This window comes from Oratosquilla oratoria, chromosome 26 (genome assembly GCF_046742065.1).
Source record: "Oratosquilla oratoria isolate Oo_2021 chromosome 26, ASM4674206v1, whole genome shotgun sequence".
NCBI lineage: Eukaryota > Metazoa > Arthropoda > Malacostraca > Stomatopoda > Squillidae > Oratosquilla > Oratosquilla oratoria.
Window position 1 is genome coordinate 55,862,291 of NC_134802.1, and position 12,500 is coordinate 55,874,790.

Genomic DNA, 12,500 nt, shown 5'->3' on the forward strand with positions numbered 1-12,500 from the left:
AATCATATCCTCACGACGCCAATGGAGCTTAGATCTCTGTGACATGGTGAAGCGGTTTGGTGGGTCTTCTGTCGCGTGTCACCGATCCACTATTGTTGGGAGGACAGTGACGCGCGTCAAGCGACCCCCGCGCTTCAATTTGAGTGTGTTGCGGGGACCGCCGGGGGATGAGTTTCCCACGACTTGGACACGTAGTGTGACGGGCCCTTTAGTCTCAGTCTTTGTAGATTGGTGGGTAAGAAAAGACCTACACCAGAAGTTCTCAACCTTTTTCACTCCATTCCCCCTTTTCATGAATTCTCAACAATCGTGTAGCTCTCCTTCTTCATTTTTCTCCCAAACACCCATCCCACCAAAAGAGGTAAAGAAAAATAAAAAATAAAATACTTTAACACCAAGTTGACAATCATAATTATATTTATATGCTAGGACAGATTTGTTTTACTATCATTCAAATCCCTTACATTATATAGAAATATATATTACGTAACAGCATGCGGGTGCCCCCCTAAATTCTTGTCACTGCTCCCTTGGGTGGGGGGTGGGGGTGGGTCATAACCCACAGGTTGAGAACCACTGGGCTAGGGAGACCCCCACGTGAGGAACTCTTTGGGAGGAAACCTCAAGAGATCGTCGGAGGAGTAAGACTCTGTGGAGATACTTTAGGGTGCGGTCTCCAGGTCATTTATACTTTAGCGTGCGGTCTACCAGGTCATCTACATTTTGGCGTACGGTCTACTAGATCATTTGCACTTCAGCGTGCGGTCTACCAAGTCATGTATATTTTAGCGTGCGGTCTATTAGATCATTTACACTTTAGCGTGCAGTCTACCAAGTCATTTATATTTTAGCGTGCGGTCTACCAGATCATTTACACTTTAGCGTGCGGTCTACCAAGTCATTTATATTTTAGCATACGGTCTACCAGATTATTTACACATTAGCGTGCGGTCTACCAAGTCGTTTATATTTTAGCGTGCGGTCTACCAGGTCATTTACATTTTGGCGTGCGGTCTACCAGATCATTTGCACTTTAGCGTGCGGTCTACCAAGTCATTTACATTCTGGCGTACGGTCTACCAGATCATTTACACTTTAGCGTCCGGTCTACCAGGTCATTTACATTTTAGCGTGCGGTCTATAAGGTCATTTATATTCTACCATGCGGTCTACCAGGTCATTCACATTTAAACGTACGGTCTATCTGCACTTTTAACCTAACCCTACCCAACCCAACCTTAATCAAACCTATTCTTACCTAACCTAACCTAACCCAACCCAACCCTAATCAAACTTATCCTTACCTAACCTAAGGTAACCCAACGTAACTCAACCTGACCCTAATCAAACCTATCCTTACCTAACCTAACCTAACCCAACGTAACCCAACCCAACCCTAATCAAACCTATCCTTACCTGACCTAACCTAACCCAACCTAACCCAACCTAACGTGACTACATTAACACTGATTTTGTGAGCCTTTAGGGTGGTTAGGTGGGAGACTGTCACGAGCATAAGAACACGAAACCGTTACACCGAAGAGACTTCGGCAGTCTCGTCTCAAATTCGATGAAACTGTGAGAGATTTCATGGTGGTAAGCCTGGGAGACTTTCAGAGACCGTGAGACTTCTGGAAACTACCGTGAGGGAGACTGGGAGAGACCTCTGTCCAGCAATGGACTTCAAATGACTCGGGGCACTTGGAGGGTCTAGTGTAGGCCTTATGGTCTCTTGCAGTCTCCTTCATTCTTATGTTCTCATATTCTTATGTTCTTATGTTCTTAAGGTCGATTCCCAGGGAACAAATTTGAATATCTAGAGAAAGACTTCGGTTACAGAATTCTAGACTTCCCTAAGAATATTTTAACACTATATCAAACATTAATATAGATTTAACTCCTCTTAGTTATAAAAGATTACAAAGGATTACAAAGGCGGAACATGCCGACACGAGACTTTTTGGTCCATAACTAGGTCGGAAGCGGAAAAAATTATGATAATGATAAACATATAAAAGAAAAATAAATAAAAATTATCATGATATAATAATAAATAAAATAAATAAATACATGGGTATAGTTAGATAATAAACAAACAGGTAAATAGTAAACAATAGTAAATTGACAGATAACTAATGATAAATAAAAATCAAGCAAGTACTAATAAACAAACAAATAAACAAGTCATATAAAATAAATGACAGTCATTACAGCATCTTGCTTAGGTGTTTATCTAAACGAATCTTAATTATATGACGCAAAGGTATTTTTGACATTTGGAAAATCGAAAAAGAGAAAGATTGTGACCTAAGTCATTTCGACTCAAACGGACTCACAAAAGTTGACGAAAAACGGCCCAATGTGAAGCGGCCGGGAAAGGTAGGTCAGACTAGAAAAGTAGGTCGGAGGAAAAATAGGTCAAACACGAAAGATCAGGGGGAAATTAGGTCAAGTGTGGGAAAGTAGGTCAGAGTGGGGGAAATAGGTCAGAATAGGGGAAAGTAGGTCATAGGGAGAAATAGGTCTAACGCGAAAGATCAGGAGGGAAATTAGGTCAAGTGTAGGAAAGTCGGTCAGAGTGGGGGGGAAATAAGTCACTAGGGAAAGTAGGTCAGAATAGGGGAAAGTAGGTCAGAGGGAGAAATAGGTCAGAGTAGGGTAAATAGGTCAGAGTAGAGGAAATAGGTCAGACTGGGAAGAGTAGGTCAGAGTAGGGAAAGTAGGTCAGAGTAGGAAAAAGCAGGTTAGAGGGAAAAGTAGGTCAGAGGAGGGAAAACAGGTCAGAGGAGGGAAAATAGGTCAGAGGGGGAAAGTAGGTCAGGGAAGGAAAGTAGATCAGAAGAAAGTAGGTCAGAGGGAAAATAGGTCTGACAGGAGGAAACTACTATAGGTCAGAGGGAGGAAAAATATGTAGGAGGGGAAAGTAGGTCAGACTGGGGGGAAAGTAGGTCGGAAGGGAAAACGGGTCAGAGGGAAAGTAGGTCAAGGTGGGAAAATAGGTCAAGATGGGGAATAGGTCAAGGGAAAAGAAAGTCAGAAAACAAAAAGTCAGAAGAGGGCATGTAAGGTCAGATAGGAAAGTATGTCAGAGGGAAAAAGAGGTCAAATTGGCCAAAAACAGGAAAAAGCGAGAAAAAAAAAAAGTTGGATAAAACTAGGTTACCGGGACTGAAAGTGTAACCTAGTTAGGAGGACTAATCCAGTTGTAATAGTTTAAGAAGAACAAGATCAAGTTAAGCGTTTCAGTTTCAGAAAGATATCCAACCCCAATCAAACTTATTTTCCAGCATCGCGAGCTCATACGTTTGAATCAAGTCAATGATTCTTCACCTTTTCCATTGTTTACACCTTTCAATTCACAAGCAGTACCGTAAGGACCAATAGGTCTATTTCTACTTGCATCTTTGTATTCTCTGTTTTCTCTCTCTCTCTCTCTCTCTCTCTCTCTCTCTCTCTCTCTCTCTCTCTCTCTCTCTCTCTCTCTCTCTCTCTCTCTCTCTCTCTCTCTCTCGGACTACACAGGTCAGTGAAGGAAGTAGGGCAGAGAGCACAGGCAAGTTGACCATTAGGTCACCACAGGTGACTTAGCCAGGAGGATGGGGAGGTATGTTGATGGATGGAAGGTCAAGACCTAAAGCGCAAATTGAGACGCAGGCGACACAGGTAACGCAGGTGACACAGGCGACGCAGGTGACACAGGCGACGCAGGTGACACAGGCGACGCAGGTGACACAGGCGACGCAGGTGACACAGGCGACGCAGGCGACACAGGTGACGCAGGCGACGCAGGTGACACAGGCGACGCAGGCGACACAGGTGACACAGGCGACGCAGGTGACACAGGCGACGCAGGTGACACAGGCGACGCAGGTGACACAGGCGACGCAGGTGACACAGGCGACACAGGTGACACAGGCGACGCAGGGGACACAGGCGACGCAGGGGACACAGGCGACGCAGGTGACACAGGCGACGCAGGGGACACAGGCGACGCAGGGGACACAGGCGACGCAGGTGACACAGGCGACACAGGCGACGCAGGCGACACAGGCGACACAGGCGACGCAGGCAACACAGGCGACGTAGCACAGAACAAAGGCAGACTTCCTGTTGCTGAACTGAAGTACTAAGCATTTCAAGTGAGAGACAAGTTCAAACTCTACTTCAATTCAACAACAGGAAGTCTGCCCTTGATCTGTGCTGCGTCGACTGCGTCGCCTGCGCCTCAGTTTGCGCTTAGCCCGAGGCTTGTGATTGGAATTGGGGGAGGAGAGAGAAGCATTGACGTGGATTGGGAGGAGATTGGGTCAGGATATGTGATGGGGCTACACGGAGGTAGGCAAGGCTCGGTAAGGAATCTTATAAAAAAAAAAAAAAAAAAGCGATTGAAAGTTGAATAGATTTGAAAGGGGCCACAACGGGTCGGGACCCTCCTTCCACTCCCTGTAGATCCAATTCCTCCCCATATCTGCTTACAATCACATGCCTTTAGCCAGAAGCAAATGAATGTATTCAGTGCAACACCGGATATGGATTGTTCTTCAAGGAAAACTTCAGAGAAACCGACTCAAATGTCTCTGAATCTCGCTGTCCATAGTTTCAGCTTCAGGAGATAAAAAAAAAAATGGGAGCCTGTCTTGACCAGACTTCGTTCCTGGAAAGAGGATCAGCTGAAACTCCTCTGAAATTCAGTCACTGAAATAACGCTTTCTACGAATTGGTTCTCCTCAGACCCGACAGAGCATGAACCATAGCTTGCCTTTGTGTATTCACCTTGGTTTTGGTCTTTTGGATCACGTGCTGGACTCGTGATCGACAGCTATTTCCCTCTCGGCGGAGAGCTCAGAGCTCGTATGACCGATCTATGGGTAATTCTGTGAACTTACACGCACACACACACACCCAACTCCCCGCCCACGAGAGTTGGAGTAACGACTCGAAGCACAGCGATACTGAAATTATTTCACCCCTGGGCAGGATTCGAACCCGGACCGCCGTAGTGACAGTCGGGGAAGTGTGTGTGTGTGTGTGGGAAAGGGAAGGTGGTAATTTGTAGCCCCGATTACTAGTCGAGCATCCTATAGTGTCTGTTGACACAAATGAGAATACTGTCCTCAGCGAAATATTCACCACGTTTGCTTGTAAACCAAAACAAACAATACTTAAAGGATCATCACACTGGGCAATCTTTCCTCCGACATCCTACCTCCAACCTTCATTTGAATTACTAAAATCTGACTTTGCTTACAGAAATTTAGATTTCTCTAAGAACATTTCAACAGTATGTCTAACATTTGTATAGGTTTACAATCTCTTAGTTTATCATTCAGCTTTGCTATATATGACGGAAAGATAATTTGATATTTCGAGAAGATATATTGAAGAATTGTCACCCCACCCTTCGACAGGGTGACAATGCTTCATGTGGGCTATCCTAGGGTGACAATTCTTCATGTGGGCTATCCTGGGTTTACGATTCTTCGACTGTATAAGTTGATAACAATAAGCATAACCCTCATTCAACCTAACCTAACCTAACCTAACCTAACCTAACCTAATCTTTATTCCACTGTTGATATTCGGCGTACTGGGGTGACAATTCTTCAGGTGGGATCTCATGGGGGTGACGATTCTTCATGTGGGCGTTCTGGGGTGACAGTTCTTCAAGTGGGATCTCATGGGGTGACGATTCTTCATGTGGGCGTTCTGGGGGTGACAATTCTTCATGTGGGATCTCATGGGGGTGACGATTCTTCATGTGAGCGTTCTGGGGTGACAAATATTCATGTGACCTAAATATTGTAACCGAAGTCGTTTTTACTAAAACGAACTCTCAAGCGTCGGAGCTGGTGATGCCCGCGGAAGCCAAATGTGATAACCCCTTTACCTCGTTTGTCTTCTGTAGCCAAAAGGCGGGCGAGACAGTCAACGAGATCATGCGGCTGTCCCTCCTAACGAATAAAATCATCTGGCGACAAGGCTAATCCTCCTTTTGACGCAGAAGTGGGATTGAGTGGGGTGGGAGGAATCCCACCCCCCACCCCTGCCCCCCACACACCTCCCACTCACCTCCAGACCTGTGAACAGGGTTGGCAATGACCACGAAGCTGATGACTCGAAACGCGTATGGAAGTTCCTCTTCTGGGGTGACTACTCCATAAATATCAAACTCCCCTTTTCACCACTCCCCCAATCCTCTTCCACGCTGATCCTCTGCAGCGGCGCACATCGCATCTGCAATATCTTACAATAACAAAATACATTGTAATATATAAAATAATTACATAACAGCATAATATAAATTATGTACACTATAAATATATTTATATACACTGTACCAACACATGCTTTATTCGCATTTGTTACAACTCCCCCTTCCTCCACCATTACTATACTCCATACACAATCTTGCCCCTCAGCAATATCTCCACCAATTAACAGCAGTCCATAATGTGGGTTGATTCCAGAACCTGTATGTTCCCCTCGATTTCATTTCAAGAAATTCCTCATGCAAATTCTTTTATAGCCTCATTTAGCCCCTCCTCCCATACCCCTCCCCCCTTCCCTTTGACATGTATAATCCTTCTAAAGGTGACGGCACACTAGGCTAGCATGCTACTTACTTTTGCAATTTGGTTTGAGTAGAAACAACTTGGATTGAAATATTCTAGACTTCCGTAAGAACATCTCGACAATGTGTCTAACATTCGCATTCTAAGTTTAACTTCTCTTAGTTCGTCGTTCAGTTTCTAACTGAACGACGCCAAGAGTAATCTGACATTTGGAAATTTGAAAAACAAAATACAAAAAATCGTCACCGAAGTCGTTTCTTTCCAAACCAAGTAGCAAAACCAAGTAGCACAACCAAGTAGCAAAACCAAGTAGCAAAACCAAGTAGCAAAACCAAGTAGCAAAACCAAGTAGCAAATTCAAGTAGCAAAACCAAGTAGCAAAACCAAGTAGCAAAACCAAATAGCACGCTAGCGAGAAACTCCTTGTTTGTGTGTGCCGCCCGACACCGGGTCTCCTCCTGACTCTAATACGGATTGTCTTCTGTCTCCCCACAGTGCGCGATGCACGGCGAGCCCTACATCATGTTTTCGACCACCAAGCGGACCATGCTATGCATCAACTGCTTCCGGGAGAGCTCCCTGGAAGCTCGCCTCCACTGCATCGACATCGACACGGCCTACACGCAGACCGGGAAGAAACTCGACCGCACCGTCATGGTGAGTGGGACTTCAGGGTCGAGTGGGACTTGAGAGATGAGTGGGACTTGAGACATGAGTGGGATTTAAGAGGCGAGTGGGACCTGAGAGTACCAAGAGGGGGACTAAGATTCAGTGGGACATGAGAGTCGAGTGGGACCTGAGAGTCGAGTGGGACTTGAGACATGAGTGGCACTTGAGAGATGAGTGGGACTTGAGAGACGAGTGGGACCTGAGAGTACCTAGAGGGGGCTAAGATTTGGTGGGACCTGAGAGTCGAGTGGGACCTGAGAGTCGAGTGAGATTTAAGAGATGAGTGGGACTTGAGACATGAGTGGGACTTGAGAGACGAGTGGGACCTGAGAGTACCAAGACGGGGCTAAGATTCGGTGGAGCTAGAGAGTCGAATGGGACCTGAGAGTAGAGTGGGACCTGAGAGTCAAGTGGGGCCTGAGAGTCGAGTGGGACTTGAGAGACGAGTGGGACCTGAGAGTCGAGTGGGACCTGAGAGTCGAGTGGGACCTGAGAGTAGAGTGAGATTTGAGAGATGAGTGGGACTTGAGACATGAGTGGGACTTGAGAGACGAGTGGGACCTGAGAGTACCAAGACGGGGCTAAGATTTGGTGGGACCTGAGAGTCGAGTGGGACCTGAGAGTCGAGTGGGACCTGAGAGTCGAGTGAGATTTGAGAGATGAGTGGGACTTGAGACATGAGTGGGACTTGAGAGTTAAGCGGGACCTGAGAGGACCAAGAGGGGGCTAAGATTCGGTGGGACTAGATAGTCGAATGCAACCTGAGAGTAGAGTGGGACCTGAGAGTCGAGTGGGGCCTGAGATTCGAGTGGGACTTGAGAGACGAGTGGGACTTGAGAGTCGAGTGGGACCTGAGAGGACCAAGAGGGGGCTAAGATTCGATGAGACTAGAGAGTCGAGTGGGACCTGAGAGTCGAGTGGGACCTGAGAGTCGAGTGGGGTCTGAGAGTCGAGTGGGACTTGAGAGACGAGTGGGACTTGAGAGTCGAGTGGGATTTGAGAGACGAGTGGGACTTGAGAGACGAGTGGGACTTGAGAGTCGAGTGGGACCTGAGAGAACCAAGAGGGGGCTACGATTCAGTGGGACCTGAGAGTCGAGTGGGGCCTGAGAGTCGAGTGGGACTTGAGAGACGAGTGGGACTTGAGAGTCGAGTGAGACCTGAGAGGACCAAGAGGGGGCTAAGATTCAGTGGGACTAGAGAGTCGAGTGTGACCTGAGAGTAGAGTGGGACCTGAGAGTCGAGTGGAGCCTGAGAGTCGAGCGGAACCTGAAAGTCGAGTGGGATCTGAGAGTCGAGTGGGACCTGTGAGTCGAGTGGAACCTGAGAGTCGAGTGGAACCTGAGAGTCGAGTGGGATCTGAGAGTCGAGTGGGATCTGAGAGTCGAGTGGGACCTGAGAGTCGAGTGGGACCTGAGAGTCGAGTGGAACCTGAGAGTCGAGTGGGACCTGAGAGTCGAGTGGGACCTGAGAGTCGAGTGGGATCTGAGAGTCGAGTGGGACCTGAGAGTCGAGTGGGATCTGAGAGTCGAGTGGGACCTGAGAGTCGAGTGGGACCTGAGAGTCGAGTGGGACCTCAGAACATCAAGAGGGGAATAAAACTTGGTCGGACCTGAGAGTCGAGTGGAACCTGAGATTCGAGTAGGACCTGAGAGTTGAGTAGGACCTGAGAGTCGAGTGGGACCTGAGAGATGGGTGGGACCTGAGAGTCAAGTGGGATCTGAGAGTCAAGTGGACCCTGAAACTCAAGTGGGACCTGAAAGTCGAGTGGGACCTGAGAGTCGAGTGGGACCTGAGAGTCGAGTGGGACCTGAGAGTCGAGTGGGACCTGAGAGTTGGGTGGGACCTGAGAGTCAAGTGGGATCTGAGAGTCAAGTGGGACCTGAAAGTCGAGTGGGACCTAAAAGTCGAGTGGGACCTGAGAGTCGAATAGGACCTAAGAGTCGAGTGGGACCTAATAGTAAAGTGGTACCTGACAGTAGAGTAGTACCTGCGAGTCGAGTGGGGGCTGAGAGTCAAGTGGAACCTGAGAGTTGAGTGGGATCTGAGAGTCGAGTGGGACCTGAGAGACGAGTGGGACCTGATAGTCGAATGGGACCTGAGAGTCGAGTGAGACCTGAGAGTCTTTGGGATTAGAGCATTGAGTAGGACCTGAGAGTCAAGTGGGAACTGAGAGTCGAGTGGGACGTGAGAGTCGAGTGGGACGTGAGAGTCGAGTGGGCCTCAGAGTCAAGTGGGACCTGAGAGTCGAGTGAGACCTGAGAATCGAGTGAGACCTTAGAGTCGAGTGAGTCCTGAGAGTCGAGTGGGACCTGAGAGTCGAGTGGGGCCTTAGAGTTGAATGAGACTTACAAGTCGAGTAAGACTTCATGGTCGAGTGGGACTTGAAAGTCGAATGGAACCTGAGAACATCAAGAGGGGTCTTAGATTCGGTGGCGCTTGAAAGTTGAGTGGGACCTGAGAGTCGGGTGGAAAATGAAAGTCGAGTAGGACTTGATAGTCGAGTGGCACTTGAGAGTTGAGTAAGAGTGAGTCAATGGGATCTGAGAGAACCAAGAGACTCGTTGAAACCTGGGAGTGGGACTCGAGTGACTCGGGCTTGAGGGTGAGAGTTGCGACTTCGTCCTCGACCGAAGCCTCGATGAGGGTCACAGTGTTCGAGGCCGAGTTCGCTGTGGACCCCACAAGGTCGTCCTTGGGGGAGCGACGCGACGCCTTGGGTCTTGGACGAAGAACCTGCATGAGGAATATAACGATGTTACACACACACACACACACACACACACACACACACACACACACACACACACACACACACACACACACACACACACACACACACACACACACACACACACACACACACACACACACACACACACACACACACACACACACACACACACACACACACACACACACATACAGACGTGGCGCAGTGGTAGAGTTCCCGGCTGCCACTGCGGTGGTCCGAGTTCGAATCCCGCCCAGGGCTGAGATAATTTCAGTATCACTGCGCTGCGAGTTGTTACTCCAACTCTCGTGGGCGGGGAGTTGGGTGTATGTGTGCCTGTAAGGCCACAGCATTACCCATAGATCATACGTGAACTCTGAGCTCTCTTCCGGGAGGGAAATAGCTGTCGATCACGAGTCCAACAAGTGATCTAAGACCATGGTGAATCACACACACACATACACACACACACACACACATATACACACACACACACACACACACAGAGAGAGAGAGAGAGAGAGAGAGAGAGAGAGAGAGAGAGAGAGAGAGAGAGAGAGAGAGAGAGAGAGAGAGAGAGAGAGAGACAGGTATTAAAGGCGTTGTTTTATCGAGAATATCTGACGCGCGCGCGCGTGCGTGCGTGCGTGTGCGTGCGTGCGTGTGTATGTGTGTGCACATGCACGTGTGTGCTCAAAGAGCACATGAATGATTGAAGACTAAAATGCTCTCCCCGTGAGCTGAAAGGTGGAGAGAGGAGGGACTGCATTGGGGGAAGCTCATGAATACGAGACTTAAAATATGTAAAAGAGATGAATTATTTCCTTGTGGGTGTTCGAGAGAGAGAGATGTCAGATTGCCAGACTTGTCCTCTCGAGGGAAATGAAAACAAAACTTATGTATGAAACAAACAGAGGATTGGAAAGGGAGTGGAAGGCGCGTGGGTGGAGAGTGGAAGGATGGAAGGGACAGTGGAAGGATTGAAGGGACAGTATCCTGATGTGAGGTGACGTAATCGTGTACAGAAGCTTCTGAAGTGGATAAGAAAAAGAATGAAAATAATTGATCAAGGATAAAGTAGAAAGACGTGAGTTGATTTAGGAGTGGAGTGGATAGACACGTGACCTCGGATTGAAGGAACACCTCGAGGAACACCTCGAGGGAGGGGTCCTACTCAGGTTGACTAGATTTCTCAAGGGAGAATACGATAGGCAACAGCCGAAATTATACTAGATTGGCCCAAAATAATGCTAAATCTTTTGTTCTTCTATATACGCTCGGTTTCTATGTTTTGATTCGTATAGTATTATTTGTAGAGAAAACATCCTATATTTAGCATAGTCATGCTAAATCTATTCACTCTAGTCCTATTTTCTCAAAGGTGAGTGCGGATTTCCTGGTTATCCGCTGGGAATAAAAGAGGATGTATGTGAGAAAATAGAAAATGGATTACACCACGAACTACGGAAAATGAGAGGATGGGAATATAAGACCCATAGTATGTGCGCCGCAAGGAGTCCGTTCAGTGTGTGGTGTACACAACACGTGGCGCAGTTGCTAGAGTTCCCGGCTGCCACTACGGAAACCCGGGTTCGAATCCCGCCCAGGGCTGAAATAATTTCAGTATCGCTACGCTGCGGGTTGTTACTCCAGCTCTCGTGGGCGGGGAGTTGTATGTGTGCGTGTGTGTGTGCGTGTAAGGTCACAGCATTACCCATAGATCGGTCATATACGAGCTCTGAGCTCTCTTCCGGCAGGGAAATAACTGTCGATCACGAGTCCAACACGTGATCCAAAGACCATGGTGAATCACTGCTAGACATTTTGCCAAATCAACCTTTGTATGTGGCCCTCTCTCTCTCTCTCTCTCTCTCTCTCTCTCTCTCTCTCTCTCTCTCTCTCTCTCTCTCTCTCTCTCTCTCTCTCTCTCTCTCTCTCTCTCTCTCTCATTTCCCATCCATGTGTTATTTGATTTTTATTCTATATATAGTAAACGAAGCTGTATAATACAATGGATATCACTCTTTGGGATTACAACAAAGATTTAAATCAATTCAATGAGACGTGGCAACAGCGCTTTTTACCCATGATGCCTCACCGAGGTGTCCCAGGTGGGATGGGATGGGTAACAATCGTTCTTATAATCCTAAAAAAGTGTCCCACTTAAGCTACACCTTGAACGGACTTCTTGAAGCGCACGACTATGGTGATACCAATGAGGCAGATGAGGCATACGCGTGTGGAGTAAGATAAAGGAACCGAATTATTACTCAGATAATAAAGTAATCATATGAAAGAGAAATTGTCATATACGGGCATGGAGTCAATTTGTAGTATTCCTAAGTAAATAAATAAAAAAATAAGTAAATAAATACATGATTAAATAAATAGGTTGATAAATAAATAAAGATGTAAATAAATAAATAGTAGTAACGCCTGTCAGCGCTTGTAAAGAGGATGGTTAGATAAATAAACAATTAAGTAAATAAATAGAAGAATAAATAAATAGGTTAATAAATAAATAAA

The 12,500-nt window shown here is 47.1% G+C and overlaps 1 protein-coding gene across 1 annotated transcript in view; it reads left to right on the forward strand.

Moving 5' to 3' along the window:
• Positions 1-12,500, forward strand: part of LOC143039611 (uncharacterized) — a 103,029-nt gene that overhangs the window by 52,494 nt on the left and 38,035 nt on the right. The window contains exon 4 of the mRNA XM_076209871.1: positions 7,068-7,229. Coding sequence (XP_076065986.1) covers positions 7,068-7,229 — 162 coding nt within the window. The remainder of the gene's footprint in view (positions 1-7,067; positions 7,230-12,500) is intronic.